The following is a 16,682-nucleotide window of genomic DNA, read 5'->3' on the forward strand; positions in this document are numbered from 1 at the left end:
TACTTAATATAAGCTTCAAAGTTGGTAATTAAGACATTTTTTCTCCAATGGAAAAGTTAGTTAAATGTTTCTCTCGTACTTTCAGCCCAGCGAATGATAATGGATCTTTTGTAACACAGAGAATAAGTCAAGGAAAGAAAATTTAAGCTTTTAATATGCATTCACCTGTTGATAGATGTTTTGTGATGGCTCTTTCACAGTAGAGACACCGGTAATGTCACATTCTTCTGTATTTGGGCTTGATACCATATATGTTTCTATTGGAGTCCAAGTTGTGCTCTTATGGTTAGGTTTCAATTTTCAAAGCTTAACTTATTGTATGACTTTAAATCTCATTTGCTGTAAAAAATTTACAACTACAAACCTGCCAAAGTTCATTTCTTTCTCATGCTATGAATATTTACAACGCTAAGAGAGGCTGCTCTATACAAAAGAAGTTGTCTAGGATCTGACAACTTAATTATGCTAATCTTTTCTATGTAGGATGCCACTAGAACTAATCTTCAAAGTAGTATACTGAAATCTTGACCTTTCTTGATATCAAATAGAAGCAGAGCGATAGGGTAAAAAAATATGATAAAGAGAGAAGAAAGACAAACACGATTCCACTGGCTCCACCACTCATAAGAGCAGCCTTTTTTAAAAGACACCATCTGCTGTTACCCATCATTATCTATGACTTATCACAAACCAGAGACTCAAAAGTTTATATATAGGATGAAGATGGATCATTACGTGGATACATTAATTAAGCAGAGGATGAACCGATGAAGATAGATCTCTAAAACATTTGTAAATTAGGTGGATATATTAATTAAGCAGCATGGTAAACATAAACGTGATCAACATTGGCCACCTAGTGATAGTGATAACTTGCGGAAAATGCGGAAAATACCACCCAATGCAGAGGACAAAAGTCTCTCCATATCAATTCCGACAGTACCATGAGAGCTTGTTCCAAAAACCAGCTACTTCCTCCAGTATGGTATGTTTTACATTAGGATTGCATTCTCATAAGCAAAATAACAATAGGGAACTGGCAAAACTAGCATATTTTGGGTACAAACTTCAAAGATGTATGATACTGAATTAATAATAATAATAGTACCAAAAGGGAAGATGACGTTTTAAGACTCTTGTATGTTTTGTGCACTAGCACCGACGCTATTATTTGTTTTATTGTTTTCAATTGGACAACAATACAAATGAGAAAACCTGGCTCAAGCATGTGGTTGATAGGAGAAGCCATTTACAGTGAGGCCTCCATCAATACAAATGGTCTGACCAGTTATATACGAAGCTGCAGGTAGACACAAAAAAGCCACAAGTGATGCAACCTCTCTTGGTTCTCCCGCGCGACCAAGTGGAGTTCTACTAAACAATGCCTCTCTGTAATTGATGTCACCAAGAAACTTCAAGAAACAAAATTAAGAGATGATTAGAGGGATTGACGATGTTAACTTCACTAATAATGTTAAAAATTTATGTTCTTTTTCTTTATTACAGGTTGAGCCAGAGCAGTGTTGATAAAATTAGGAGCAACAGCGTTGGCTCTTATTCCATCTCTTGCCCATTCACATGCCAAGTTTCTTGCTAGCTGATTCAGAGCTCCTGTACATTCACACAGAAGAACACATGTATATTTCTAACAATGAAACACATATCTAGTATTACTATGAACTGCATGCGTCTAATAATACTTGGAGCAATCTATGTACCTTTGGTTAAACCATAGATGGATCCACAGTTAATTGATACAACCCCTGCCATAGAGGAAATGAAAACAATGTTTCCAGAGCCTGAAGCCTTTAGGAGAGGATGTGAAAGCTGGCTAAGATGGTAAGCAGACTCCAGATTTGTTGACATATGGAAGGAGAAATCATCTGCCACATATTCTGTAGTTGGCTTTGTGAGAATCGCACCAGCGTTGTTCACCTATGTTGAATCAAAAGAGTTAAACAGCAATCATGTTCACTCCAAATAACTTAGCTTCTCGGAATTAAAAATTTACTTACAAGAATGTTGAGCTTGCCATCAAACAGCGAGGACACGGTTTGCATGAGTGCTTCCCTCTCTAGACGAGAGGATACATCACATTTTGAACCACTCACTTGAAACCCTCTCTTTTCCCATTCGCTTAAATTTTCTCTGAGCAGCGTTTCAGATATGTCGCATACATGGATTTTGGCTCCAAAACTGGCTAGCTCCTCTACTATGGCATGCCTAAATAATTCCACAAACATAATTCCTTAAAGTCTAGATCATTTTGGATGTCAAATAGAAGCAGAACAATAGGGTAAGAATATGATAAAGAGAAAAGAAAGACAAACCCGATTCCTCCCGCTCCACCAGTCACAAGAGCAGTCATACCTTGAAGACTCCATCTGCTGCTTTCCATTATTATCTATGACTTATCACTAACCAGAGATTCCACAGATCATATATAGGAATTAGGAAATGGGATGAAGATAAATCACTGAAATTGAAACAATAATTAAGCATCCATACAAAACATAAAATATGATAAACTTTGACCAACTTATTATAGTGACATCTGCATACTTTGTTTCACACGTAAATAAAAAAAGGGACCATCCTTTGACACCAATGCTGAGGACAAAAATCTCTCGACATCAATTCTGACAATACCATGATAGCTCTTTAAGTGAAATGGACCATTGTCACCATATAATACATATGGATATTGCATCATTTTGTAATAAATCAGCAGAGGCAAATAATAATTGCCTCAAGGCCTAAGATTTCAAACCAAACCAGACAACGGATCACACCATTAGGTATTGGCCAAAGTGGATAATGAATTTAGATATTGAACACTCATTCACCACAAGCATATATTTTAGAATCTTCAAGAAACAGACCATAGAGAATAACAAGAAGAAGACGAATCAATCCAATCCATATGGCACTGCAAGAGAATATGGAAAGAAACTTATCTAAACTACATATATGTGTTGTAAGGCAGAGACCTAAACAAGAAACCGTTGACAGTGGCATATATGAAGCTGCAGGAAGACAGAGAAATACCACAAGAAAGGAGACTTAATTAGCCATTCCAACAAGCCCCATGAGTGGCAGTCACCACCTTTTCTTCTGAGTCTTTCTCACTGAGGAAGTAAAACATTTTCACATAAGCTAAAATTGAGTAGTAATAAAATATTTATTTATATTCATAGTACTAAGGAGATACTTTTAGTTTTGGCCTTACATTGTTAGTTAGTGGAGTTGTGATGAATCAAGGAAAAACATAGTATGAGTGCAGGTTCAAGACACAGAATACAATCCACTGAACACTCATGGACGAGTCACGAAACATAAGTTTTTGTTATCATAAAAGTCATGACATGAAAAGTTCCTCGACAACTTTCCACCACATGAACAAACAAAATTATAATTGATAGACTTAATCCCGCCATCTGATGCTAAATTATCTTTTTCACTAACAGTAGCTTTTGTAGCACAACGTAAATACTCAGTAGAGCAGAAGGCAGAAAGCTGTCTAAGTCTCATATGAAGAACTGTCTTTCACGGGAGAAACAAGATAAACTAAGGATCCCAATGAAACTAGTAAAACGACAGAGTGGCCTAGTCATGTTGTGGGAAGAAACCATTTATTGACATTCCTCCATCAACACAAATAATCTGCCCTGTAATATATGAAGATGCAGGTAGGCATAAAAAAGCAACTGCAGAAGACACCTCACTCGGTTCACCAAGCCGACCAAGAGGAGTTACTGAGTAGACTTCTTCTAGGTAGTCTTTGTTGCTAAGGACCTGAGACCAAAAGACGAGAATCATCAACGAGCTTATCTTAGATAAGTTACAAACAAATTAGCTTAGTCTTTATCATTTTGAATTTCAGCTTCAAGAGCTTAATATTTAATTGCAAAACAGAAGTAAGGCTTATGAGACCATAGAAACATTACTTGCTCCACCATAGATGTTTTGATATACCACGGGGCAACAGCATTGATCCTTATATTGTCCTTGGCCCACTCGCAAGCCAAACTTCGCGTTAGTTGATTGATTGCTCCTAAAACACAAACGGAAACAAAAAGATTCAAAAGTCTTATTGGTTTATTGCTCCTAATAGCATCAAACCATCTTAGTAAAAGTTGAATAGAATATATATTTCTTTGTTTCCAGCAAAACTAAATACCTTTTGTTGCAGACTGTACCGACATATTCTTGAGCGAGACAAAACCAGAAACAGAAGAGATTGACACAACACTCCCAGCCTCAGATGCTCTAAGAAGCGGATAAGCAAGTTGGCATAAATGAAAAACAGATTCAAAATTCGTCGACATGAGAGTTGAAAATTCACCAGCTGTAAACTCCACCATTGGTTTTCTAATGTTTGTCCCAACATTGTTCACCTAAAAAGCATCAAAATTTTGAAAACAACATATTATTATTTTTAATAGAATTGTTTCTCAGAGACAAACTTACGAACACTTTATGTGCATTATCTCAGAGCAATGTACATTGTTACCATACAAGGATATGAAGCTTCCCGTCAAATTCAGATGACACAGTCTCCATCAACGCCTCTCGCTGAGCTCGATCAGAGACATCACAAACCGAGCCAGCAATTCGTAAACCAGAACTGTTCCAATCTCTCAAACAATTCTCTATCTCGCTCTCATTACGAGCACAAGTGTGAACCTCTGCTCCAAGACCAGCAAGTTCCTCCACAATCGCACGCCTGTACTTAAATACATACTCGTCTGAGAATTCGCGTTTGATTAAAGGCTCACACTTGTTGAAATTTGGGAAAAATATGTGAAGAGAGAGAGAGAGAGAGAGAGAGAGAGACAAACCCAATCCCGCGAGTACCGCCGGTGACAAGAGCAGATTTCCCCTGTAGAGACCATCTCTGAGAGCTCTGCGTTGCGCAACGGACTTGAACGGAAGATGCTGAGGATTGTTGTAGTTTTATGCGTTTGATAGAGAGGTACAAGTGAGGTTTAAAGGGAGAAGAAGAAGAATAAGCAAGAAAGTGAAGGTTTTGAGGTGAATATGTGTACAAGTGAGAAGCCATTGATGCAGAGCAGAGCTTATGTTTCAGCTTTTCAAAGTGTTCACCTGTATTTATGTGACATCATTTGCCTAACTGTAGAAAACTGGAAAATTGGAATCAAAGTCAACACACAGAAAGAGAGAGAGAGAGATGGGGTCAATACTTTTTGGACCGTTCAAATTATGGTACTGGTTTACTAAATTCGGTTTTGCTTTTCAATTTCAAAATTGATTTTGTTCGGTTTATCTGACGGTTCAGTGGTTTTTTTGATTATAGAGAGGGTTTGTGTGTGGAAACTATAGACCTGTTTTGTTTGTTTCCACTTTGGAGTTGTTGTTGTATACTTGTATTGATTCCAATTTCTTTGTTTAATTATGTGATGTTTATGGGACATAGACAAATTTTATTTGCTAAGATTTTATTTGATGTGATTAGTCTACCAACCAAAAAAAAAATCTTTTTTTTGAAAATAAAATTTATTAGACTATTATCTCTTGGATTAGTTATTTTACAAATTCATATTTGTTTCTCATAAATCATGACTATTTGTTGAGATTATTCTCAATATACCAAAACAATTCTTATATATATATATAGGTATACTGTATATATAATTCTAAGTTTCAAGCTACTTTCGTACCTAGTTTTGCTTGTAAATATTTATAACCATTACGCAAATTAATTAGGTAAGCAATCAACCCCTTAGATCATTTTTGTAAAACTGAAACTAAAAATTTCTGATTTGAGAAATATTCGTTTGATTAACAACATGTATATAGTACTTTCCTGGAAAATTAATATCCTACAATATTTTTGCATTCTAGTATAATTAAACTAATAAATGTGTTTGTCATCTTTACACTAATTAATAGTTAGTATTGTTGAATAAAATGTATAACAAAATGTATATATGACTTATTGCTGAATACACATAGTTTTTTAGTGAAAGTTGAAATTTTCTCATTTATATAATCCATGGAACTTTATGTGACTACATCTATACAATGAAAACTTATAGACTCCATGAGCATCTTTTTCAAATTCTTCATCTTCATATATAGCAATTGAAACTCAAGAGATTGTGAGTTTCCAACAATGTTCCTTGTTCAATGCGAACCAAACTAAGAATTGAATGGTCAAGTTTTCTTTTCTTTGTCTCCGTCTTCGATTCAAAATTATTAATTTATTGGCACATATTCCTTTATTTTATTTCTTTGGTTAATGTATAATATGAATATTAATATTAAAAGCTCATTATATTGTTTATCACTAAATTTCAAAGAATGTTTATCCGTTTTTATATTGGATAATGGCAAACACCATGGCCAACGCCTTCGTACACTGACCACATTATTGTTGCAATTATTTTTATTAGAGAAGAATTTTTGAGGAAAGTTCGAATGAAATTTTCAAGGATATTCATAGAAAGTCAAATACTCAACTCAAGTTTGTATAACTTCTTAGTATAAACAAAAATAGTTTGAATATGTAAAATGTCAGAGATTTTTGAAGCTATAAAAAGGATAGCAAAGAACATATATTGATACAAGTAACTTCAAACACTAAAACCCCATCTATGATGATTACCTCCAAATCAATAACTCTAACAATAATCTTCCTATTATATCTAGTTTCTTGTGTCTCAGGTCAACGAGAAAGCAACTTTCTTAATCATGGCTTCCTCGAGGCTAATCTCCTCAAGTTCGGCTCCTCCAAGGTTTATCCCAGTGGCCTCTTGGAGTTGACCAACGCTTCGATGAGGCAAATAGGTCAAGCTTTTCATGGCTTTCCCATACCTTTGTCAAACTCTAACTCCACGAATTCAGTTTCTTTCTCCACAAGTTTCGTCTTTGCCATCACTCAAGGACCCGGCGCACCAGGCCACGGCTTAGCTTTCGTCATTTCACCCTCGATGGACTTCAGCGGGGCTTTTCCAAGCAATTATCTGGGCCTCTTCAACACCTCCAACAATGGAAACTCCTTAAATCGCATTCTTGCAGTTGAATTTGATACTGTGCAAGCCGTTGAGTTAAAAGATATTGACGATAACCATGTTGGCATTGACCTAAACGGCGTGACCTCCATTGAGTCTGCACCGGCTGCATATTTTGATGACCGAGAGGCCAAGAATATAAGCTTGAGGCTGGCGAGTGGTAAACCAATTAGAGTCTGGATTGAATACAACGCAATTGAGATGATGCTCAATGTCACATTGGCTCCTCTAGATCGTCCAAAGCCAAGTTCACCTCTTCTCTCGAGAAAATTGAATCTTTTTGGGATTTTCTCCCAAGAACATTACGTTGGATTCTCGGCGGCCACCGGAACTGTAGCGAGCTCACATCTGGTTCTAGGTTGGAGCTTCAGCATCGAGGGGAACGCACCAGACTTTGATATCACGAAGCTTCCTTCTCTTCCAGACCCACCGCCTCTATTGTCTCCGTCCCCGAGTCCTCCAATCTCAGTAAAAAAAGATTCGAACAACACGAAGCTGATCATTATCTGCGCTGCATCAGCAACAGGTGCAATCATGATCCTAGTTCTCTTAGGGTTTTGGATGTTTCGTAGAAAGCAAATATTCTTTACCGGAGGTGCTCGTAAATTCTCCCACCAGAAAAATTTCAAGTGCAACCGGAGGTTTCGACAGCTCTAAACTCTTGGGAGAAAGAAACTATGGAAATTTCTACAAAGGGCAGCTTGCTCCCACAGAGATAATCGCCGTGAAAAGAATTACGTGTACCAAAAGGCAACAAAAGATAACCTTAATAGCGGAGATCGACGCGTTCTCCAAGACAAAACAAAGAAACCTTGTTAATCTACATGGTTACTGCAGCAAAGGAAACGAGATGTATCTTGGTTACGAGTATGTCTGTAACGGTAGCTTAGACCGGTTCTTGTTCAGCAACGACCGACCAGTTCTCACCTGGTCAGACCGGTTCTGTATCATTAAGGGGATTGCGGCAGCGCTTCAACACCTTCACGGCGAAGGTCAAAAACCCTTAGTTCATGGAAACGTCAAAGCGAGCAACGTACTCTTAGACGAAGAGCTTAACTCTCGACTAGGAGACTATGGACAAGGAAGCAGACACAGCACCACGGGACACATGGCACCAGAACTAGTCAACACGGGAAAAGCTACACGCGACACAGATGTTTTTCAGTTTGGGGTGTTAATGATGGAGATTGTCTGTGGAAGGAAAGCCATAGAGCCGACAAAACCTCCTCAAGAGATCAGTTTAGTGAACTGGGTGCTTCAAGGGTTCAAGAATGGAGATCTGTTACAGAGATGCGACACAAGAATTAATCGAGAGCATTTGGTGGCTCGTGAAGTGTTAGTGGTTCTGAAAACAGGACTTCTCTGTGCAAACCAATCTCCAGAGGTTAGGCCGATGATGAAGCACGTGTTTCGGTTTCTCGACGGTACAGAACAACTCCCTCATGATGACTATCTCTTCTATGGGGTCTAACAGAGCATTCAAAACGACTCATAAGGTGATATCGAACTTTTGACAAAAAAAAAAAAAAGGTGATATCGAACACAACTGTTATTGAAGCGTTTGCGTTTTGGTAGTGTGAATGATTGGACCAAGACATGATGTAAATCTAAAGTACCATACTGTAAGATATTTGCTTCGAAGTTCTAATAAATTGTTTTCGTGATTAAAAAGGGAAGAAAATTTGCAATTGCATATACGTTTACAAATAACTCAAGCAGAACAAAAAAGATGGTTAACCCAACATGCACCCATCAGTATACAAACAGCAAAATAGAGATCAGAAAAGTCGGTTCCACAAATCTGATCGTAGGAAAAGAGATTGATGCACTTCACCTGACTGGATCTAGGCACAAATGAGAGGATCTGTTATATAGCCACTTTCTTAACCAAGTCCTGTAGTTGACACTATACTCATCTATAAAAAATCCCAGAGTACAAGCAAGTTTCAGTACAAAATGGCATTTCATTTATCCACAACATTAGTAGTACCAGAAGCAACCGCAAACGGAGCATGAACATTCTTCTATCAACTCAAACATAATGATTTCCAGACAGCGACAATACCAAATTGTCATAAAAATCTACTCAATGCAAGAAACTATTACCAGAAGATGAGCCATGAATCTCTGCATAAAGTCTGCACTCAAGAATAGCAGAGAAATTGTCACTTGTCCAATTTTGCTGCCACCAACAAACAGACCACATAAGAAAGTTTGGAACACGTAAGAAAAAGCACCACATAAAAGATAGATCTAGCATGGCATTGTATCTTAAAAAAGCTGTTCAAATAAAGGTGGATAAGGATTTAGTGGCTCATGCCCTTCTTTGCTTTCAGCGACTCGAGTGCTTTGTTTCGCAACTCAATCTCAAGTCTCTTTGGATCTGACTCCCCTTTTTTATTCTTAGGATAGGTCTCAGCTTCATCGCCCTCTGAAGTATCAGAATGCTCTTGATTCTTATGTTTCAGCTTCCCACCACGACGTTCTTCCCTTTTACGACGTCTCTCCTCTCGCTTGCGTTTCTTCTCCTCCTTTCTCGTTTTCTTTTCTTCCTTCCTCCTCCTTTTAGCCTCCTTCCTATCTTCCAGGTCAGAATCAGAACTGCCCTTATCATCTGAGGATACTTCTTCCCTTGAAGACCTTTTCTCCTTTCTTCTCTTTCTATCCTTAGTATGATGTCTGATATTTTCCTTAGAATCAGAGGAAAGGTTTGCATCCAAGTCGCTGTTATCCTCTTTCTCAACCTGATCACTGCCCTTCACCTTATTAGAAAGAGGCTGACTCTTTCCTTCTGAAATTTCTACTCTAAGCGATTCCTTAGGTGAAACTGGGGGCATCTCTGAACCATGGGTTCTACTGGAACGCCTCTCTGGTATCTTATCACTGCTAAGAAATTCAATAGACAACATTTATCAAAACATAAAATCTGAAATCAAAAGAAAATCATACGGAAAAGAAAAAGAAAAAAACACACCTCTTTCTCTCTTGCTCCCTCACATGTTCTGCACGCCTAACTTCTGGCACCTTTTCCGGTAATTGTTTCCTCTTATCAATATCAGGCAACTGCACTGCAGTTCTCTTTAATAGCTTGGAACTTTGAATCCCGTCCTCTCTATACACAATGCGAAAGCAGAAGATGGTCAAGGAGTTAATAACTACGATAAGAAGAATCTGCATGTAACTTAGAGCAGTTTATACCACACCTTATTTAAAAAGGCATTGGCACATAAAATGATAAATGGAGTCATCAAGAGCATACCTATCTTGCTCTTCAGATGGATGTCCAGGAGATCTTCTGTCCCTCTGCTGCCTTCTTCTACTTGGAGAAGGAGATCTACGGCGAACAGGAGGTGAGAACGACCTAGAAGGAGATCTACTCGAGGATGGAGACCGTCTCCTACGTCTGTCAGCAGATGGAAATCTTCGACTACGCCGGTCGACAGGTGTTGGTGACCTGCGCCAGACAGGAGAGCGTGCTTTGACATGAGATGAAGGAGAAGATCTACCTCGACTTCCAACAGGTGTCATAGATCCATTATGCTTGACATGTGAAGGGGATTCTCCTTCACCGCGTCCAGCTGGGGACAAGGAGCCTCGCTCTTTGGCAGGAGTCAGTGAACTACGTCGTCTAACAGGTGGTGATGGTGATTCCAGGTGGTTGGCTGCATGAGATCCTACAATCCTCATCGGCGAAGGTAATCCTGCACGCCTAGGAGGTGGGGAAGGCAACTTTTGCCCAGCAGGTGGTGTAGGCAATCTTGCCCCAGTAGGTGTCATGCGCCTAGCCACCGGTGAGGGAGACCTCCCCTGTGAGTCAGACCTTCCTCGCTTAGCCAGTGGTGATCGCGACCTGTTGCGCCTATAGAGTGGAGACGGAGACCTGTGCCTTCTAGCTGGTGGTGAAGGAGACCTACGCCTTCTAAAGGGCAGAGGAGATCGGCGATGTCTACCAGGCGGTGACGGTGACCTGCGTGACCTAGCAGGTGGTGAAGGTGACCTGCGTGACCTAGCAGGTGGTGATGGTGATCTGCGTCTCCTTGCAGGCGGGGATGGTGACCTGCGTCTCCTTGCAGGCGGAGATGGTGACCTGCGTCGCCTAAAGGGTGATGGAGACCTGCGCTGCCTTGAAGGGGGTGGTGACTGGCAGCGTCTCTCAGGCGTAGATCGCCTGTGACGTCTAATTGGTGACCCAGACCTGCTTCCATAAGCAGAATGTATCCTACGTCGCCGAGGAGACAGAGACCTACGCAAGGAACGTGATCTGGATCTACGCCTTGAATTCGACAATCTCCGCTTTCTGGGTGAGATGGAGGCATCTGATGATCGTGATAAGCTCCTGGATTTCCGTTCACTGTTGCAGAAGTAGATCAGCCATCAGGAAAAATCGCACTAGGATTTACAAAATACAGAACTAGCAAGTTGGACATCACACGATACAATTTCTTAGGAATAATAAAACAATTGTGGATGGCAGCATACCCAGAATAACTTCTAGAGCCTGAATTTGTTTTGCTGATAGACCTAGAACGTGACCCTCTGCAAAGCAACCAATCAATATACTCACATATATGATAAAATGATATCAGAGAACAAAATTATTGAAAAGTCACCTAAGGGGTGAGCGGGATGCTTCTCTGCGACGTGGAGATATCAGGTCCCTGCATCAAGGAGGAATTGTCAAAACCCACTCACATCATAATATTAGCTACAAACAGATTTCTGGAGAACCAGCAAACCAAATGCACATGCAATTATGCAAAGCACCAGTAGCATAACTAAAAATGCTAAAAGGCTAGAAGACCCAGAACAGCCCTTGACAGAAAAACTTTAAAAAACTATGCCAGGAGTATTTAATAGAGATGATCCACATACAACAAGTGGATGGACTCAATCAAGAATAATATCACACATTTCCAGACTCCATGCATACCATGATAAAGAACATAAGGGGATACAGTATCTAGTCTAGTTTCAATAAATGACAAGAGAAGTAATGAAAACATAAGCATCAAGAGAACTCTACCTTCTCGTTTCTTTTACACCATTCTTCTCGTCAGCCCTTCTCCCATCCTCCGGAAGATCTCTTGAAGGTTTTTTCTCCATCCCATTTTTCCCCTTGAGATCAACGCTGCTGTCCTACAGTAGTTGAGGTAAAGCACATGAACCCTAATAATTGCAGAAGCTATCTGAATAACATGAAAAGAACAGTCGAATGTTAAAACCAGGAGCATCTATATAGACTGAAACTCTAGCATGAATAAGTTAGTCTTACTATTTTCCTCAATGAATCATGCTCGTGGTTTGCTTTTTGCATTGCTGCTTCCTGTCACAAAAGTAAAACAGTCATGAGACAGCAGGAGAGAGAAAAGTAATTCATCATCAATTCCAAACTTCAAAATGACTATTCAAGAATACCAGTTTCTTCTTTGTGTCAGCTTCTCTAGCATCTAAAAACTGCTGTGGAACACCACTTGAATTATTCTGTGCGCTTAGAAGAAGCGTCCAGAGTTCTTTCATAAACTTGCCAGTATTCTTCTCCATGAATCCAGTTAGCGATATCTGAATCTCCTTACCATTCAGTACCTACATTAGTAACACCGTTCAATCAGATAATAGTCCAACAAAAAATAATCGACAGTAACAATAAAGCTCAATTGATTAAACCAGTATACCCCCTTTTTATCTCATGCAAAACATATAAACCCTCCAATCAATAGTTCTTCGACATGACAAACGAATAGGAAAAGAAAAGTACAGTTATCAGATACCTTCCCATCAAGCAGACCATAAATAAAGTTGATGAGAACTTCATCTTCGAAACCAAGAAGCTCAGTGACTCTAGTCGCAATCCAAGGCTTCATAACATCCATCTTCACTTTGGTCACATCCACCTTTTAACACCAAGCAAAGCATAGAAACATACACCATTAAAAAAAAACCCCTCCAAACTATAGTGAAATCTCAACTAATAAGTAATTCAACGAACCAATTTGATTATCGAATTCACAAATTCGTTTGGAAAAGTACACTGACCAGATTCTCCAACTCCGGGGCAAATTTCTGACTCTTCATCAATTTGGCTTGCTTGTTAGAGAACCGAGTATCCTGCTCGGCGGAAGTACCCTAAAAGAAACCCAAAACAAAGACGAATAAGAACGTAATCAGAAACCTATGAGATTCAAATCAAAGCCACGGAAAAAAGAAAGCTTAAGATCTGGATCTATAAGAGATAATTGCATCAATCACAGTAATAAAGAAAGAAGATGATCGGAAAAAAAACTTACCCGGAAAAATCCGCCGGACATGTTTTAGGGTTTGGTGAAGCAAAGATCGAAGAAGCTTGAAAGAGAGACTTTGTGCTTCTGTGAAGTAATCCGAAAAGATTTTTGAAGAGATTTTACGAGCCCTAGCAATGAGATGAGATACTTAATTTTGTTTTTCCATTATTACCCTCAGTTTCTTCAGAATATTACTTTATTGCCATTTGTGATAGTATTTGGTTTCAATTGGCCCCATAATCTATACACTTAACCTATTGGTTTGGGCATTACCATTAGGCATTAAGCCCAAAACAACTCTGTGGTAAGTTATTTTTTTTTACTAGGATCGAAGATTGCATTTGTAAAAATATACGCTCATAATGTTGATCTTGACGGACTAAGCCATAAATAATTGTATTCGTGTAAAATTATACATTTATAATAATATGCATATAAAGTGTATACGTAACAAACCAATCCGTAAAAGATTGCGTTTATAACAAAAATACACAATCATAATCTACTTACAACCTATCAAATACTGCATTTATAAAAATATAATAGTTGTAGGAAATATACACTCACAATGTATATTTTAGCGGACCAAACCCACTAAAAGATTGGATTCATAAAAATATGTATTTATCAAGAATACACAGCCACAATATATTTTAACGGACCAACCCCATAAAAGATTGCATTCATAAATTGAAAAAAAAAATATTTGATATAAGATTATTATAAAATTATATTATGGAAATTATATAAAATAATATTACCTAAAATCATATATTCTTGAAATGAATTTTGACAAAAGGATAGAGAATTTAATTTAATCATTTTAGTAGTAGAAATATAAATCTGCATGTAGATAATTACAATTATGGGCTTATAATTGGGTAAATTTGTGGGCATACAATTATGGGCAATTTAATTACTACTCTTTGGTCTATTGATCTCGAGTGATAAAAGAGATTGTTATTGAAACATGCAACTTTTGCAAGTGATACTTTACGAAATCAGTACTTTGCATAGTAAGAGTAACATTTTTTGGGTAAACGGTTAATTAAGGAGAAAGAGAGTTTGTTTCTAAAACAAAACATTATGAAGACGATGAAGGTTATTAGGTTAAGGTTAAGTTGGGTTGGAGGATGAAGTTAATAAGAAAAAAATGCTAAGTTTTAAATGTGTTACAAATGAGAGGAGGGATTGAAGTAAACTATCATAGTGGTAGTGGTAGAGGTAGACCATATTTTGTTTATAAAGTTTGGTGGAGACTTTGATGGTTCGGTGAGTTGAACAAGCAAATATTGGTGGTGATGACAACAACAACGAAGATTGATAGCAATTTCGTGGACATCATCAAAATGATAGGCTTCGTATAATTTGTACATGATACTTGCCAATTTGTTAGAAAAGTGAAACTTTCTAAGGCGTGTTTTCAATTGAGTTTACACAAAACGAAACCCTTATTGAAATTTAAAACATTGTTATAATCATAATTGATATCATCACCATTAGAGAAAAATGAGACAAATTTAACCATATCATTGCCAACACTGAAAAGAAGCCAGATCTTGTTGGTTTCTTAGATTTGTCGACTGAATTCTTTTAAAAAATGTTGAAAATAAAGAAAAAAGTATAGTGTGTAAGTAGCTAAGTTAGGGATTTTTTTTTTTAATCTAAATGAGCATTTGTTTCCAAAAAATTTTAAATTGGGCATTTCTATCCGTGGTACTGGATTTGGGCATTTTTTTGTGAAGACAAAAGACAGTTTTAGCATTCTATTTCCTTCTTTCTTCTCTTCTTCCTTTCCTTCTTTCTTCTCCTTTGCGGATGAAACCGTCGCCTCCTCAGTCCTCACAACCATGGCTCCTCACCATCATCTTAGTCATTTACAACCCTAACTCATTGTCTCCAAAATACAAAACCAATGAACCACCAACACCATCTCAGATCTGATGAATTCAATGGATTCAATTTATTTCGTTTTGGATGAAGAAATCTAAACCTAAGAAGATCCTACCTTGTGAACCCAAAGACTATAATCACAAACAATTATCAAATCAAAATTTTCAATTATCTTCAAAATCATCTATTTTACCCGGATTTCATCATCATCACCACCATTTCGTTCACATGATCTCATCATCGTCACTTGATCTCATCAATTTATTTTGAATGCGACAATAAACAAGTTCATAATAACATTGGAAATTCATCGGGAAAATGCCTAATTCTATAATTAATCCAACTAAGTGATTATGAGTTCATGATTTTTGAAAGATCTTTCAATTAATATGGTACGTATCTCATAGTCCTATGATATACCATCTCCTAATTTATAATTTTCACCTGAGCTAATTTATTCCTTTTTGTCTTAACTAAAGATCTTAAGTGGGATTATTGGTTTGAGATTTGAATATAATTTTAAAGATTTTAAATGGGGTTATTGGTTTGAGATTTGAATATAATTTTAAAGATTTTAAATGTTATGTAGAATATGTTGTTATTAGATCAAAATTTTGTTAAACTCTCTAAAAGTTTAGTGTTATTAGTTTGTGATTTGTAAAAAATCATTTAAAATCTTAACATATTTGGGTTATTGGATTCAGACTTTTTCAAAATCATTAAAAGTTTTGTGTTATTTAATTAAAACAAAAGAATCTATGATTGTTAATGAGTTCAATTATTATGTTATTGGTTCATGATTTTAAATACTTTCTTTACAAAATAAAGTATGGAAAATATAATAAAAATACAGGGATTGTTTGGAGGACTTTACAAGATTTTTGAAAACGAATCAACAAAACTCTCCAGCAATCTTTAACAATCTTTCACTTATTCACTTTTAATGATTTTTTTGAACTCTTCAAAATTTTTCATAAATTAGAATCCAATACCACCCCCTAAATTAAAATTTAGTTACAAAGTAAAGTTTACTAGAATGACACAAAAAAATATGATATTTACTTTCATCTTATTAGTCCATTTGACAATTTATTTTCTAAAACATAAAATATAATGTTAATCTTAAAAATGCAACACATTACATTAATTCATACTTTTAATACACACTTTTGTATATTTATTATATTTTTAGTGCCATTTATAATAAAGTCTTACAAATGGAGCATTTTTGAAAAACGATATTAGAAAATGGGTATTTTTTAAATTATCCCAAAAATCAGGGACCTAAGAAATAATTATTTATAATTTTATGATTATTAACTAAATTAAAATTAGTTAATATAACTGATTTTACAACAACCCGCGCATAATGTTGTTGACGAAAAAAATTACCCGTGCATAAAATTGTTGACGAAAAAAATTACCCGCGCATATATGATCAAAAACATTCCAAAATCAAAATTAGTAACTTTTCATA

The 16,682-nt window shown here is 36.9% G+C and overlaps 3 protein-coding genes and 1 pseudogene across 7 annotated transcripts; 1 reads left to right on the plus strand and 3 right to left on the minus strand.

The window, feature by feature from the left end:
• Nucleotides 1-1,053: 1,053 nt before the first annotated feature.
• On the minus strand, nucleotides 1,054-2,417 carry LOC104749957 (tropinone reductase homolog At2g29330-like). Its single transcript, XM_019238210.2, has 5 exons — nucleotides 2,331-2,417; nucleotides 2,016-2,223; nucleotides 1,719-1,935; nucleotides 1,505-1,611; nucleotides 1,054-1,412 (listed from the first exon to the last, which is right to left on the minus strand). The coding sequence occupies exons 1-5, from the start codon at nucleotides 2,396-2,398 to the stop codon at nucleotides 1,221-1,223; spliced, it is 792 nt and encodes a 263-aa protein (XP_019093755.1). The 5' UTR covers nucleotides 2,399-2,417; the 3' UTR covers nucleotides 1,054-1,220.
• On the minus strand, nucleotides 2,359-5,188 carry LOC104749956 (tropinone reductase homolog At2g29260, chloroplastic). 4 transcript variants are annotated; one of them, XR_015585147.1, is made up of 7 exons: nucleotides 4,842-5,171; nucleotides 4,519-4,726; nucleotides 4,181-4,397; nucleotides 3,948-4,054; nucleotides 3,721-3,795; nucleotides 3,049-3,128; nucleotides 2,359-2,417 (listed from the first exon to the last, which is right to left on the minus strand). XR_015585147.1 is itself a non-coding variant. In XM_010471674.3 (5 exons), the coding sequence occupies exons 1-5, from the start codon at nucleotides 5,060-5,062 to the stop codon at nucleotides 3,607-3,609; spliced, it is 942 nt and encodes a 313-aa protein (XP_010469976.2). In that variant the 5' UTR covers nucleotides 5,063-5,188; the 3' UTR covers nucleotides 3,439-3,606. The 4 variants fall into 4 exon arrangements, 2 of the variants coding, with proteins under 2 accessions (XP_010469976.2, XP_087349215.1); XR_015585148.1 differs by lacking the exons at nucleotides 2,359-2,417; nucleotides 3,049-3,128 and having other exon boundaries at nucleotides 3,439-3,795; nucleotides 4,181-4,269; nucleotides 4,346-4,397; nucleotides 4,842-5,172; XM_010471674.3 differs by lacking the exons at nucleotides 2,359-2,417; nucleotides 3,049-3,128 and having other exon boundaries at nucleotides 3,439-3,795; nucleotides 4,842-5,188.
• A 1,429-nt stretch (nucleotides 5,189-6,617) lies between these two features.
• Nucleotides 6,618-8,727, plus strand: LOC104749959 (putative inactive L-type lectin-domain containing receptor kinase III.1 pseudogene; annotated as a pseudogene). The gene has a single exon (XR_015585079.1). The product of XR_015585079.1 is annotated as a putative inactive L-type lectin-domain containing receptor kinase III.1 pseudogene (transcript).
• Nucleotides 8,728-9,275: 548 nt separating this feature from the next.
• LOC104749958 (uncharacterized) lies at nucleotides 9,276-13,456 on the minus strand. The gene is given in 12 exon segments (XM_087492961.1): nucleotides 9,276-9,917; nucleotides 10,009-10,146; nucleotides 10,294-11,385; nucleotides 11,514-11,570; nucleotides 11,645-11,692; nucleotides 12,058-12,161; nucleotides 12,164-12,220; nucleotides 12,307-12,357; nucleotides 12,450-12,617; nucleotides 12,803-12,925; nucleotides 13,068-13,157; nucleotides 13,319-13,456. Coding segments are annotated over 12 exon segments (2,526 nt in total). The 5' UTR covers nucleotides 13,340-13,456; the 3' UTR covers nucleotides 9,276-9,340.
• Nucleotides 13,457-16,682: the final 3,226 nt, after the last annotated feature.

This window comes from Camelina sativa, chromosome 16 (genome assembly GCF_030686135.1).
Source record: "Camelina sativa cultivar CO46 ecotype springtype chromosome 16, ASM3068613v1".
Classification (NCBI taxonomy): domain Eukaryota; kingdom Viridiplantae; phylum Streptophyta; class Magnoliopsida; order Brassicales; family Brassicaceae; genus Camelina; species Camelina sativa.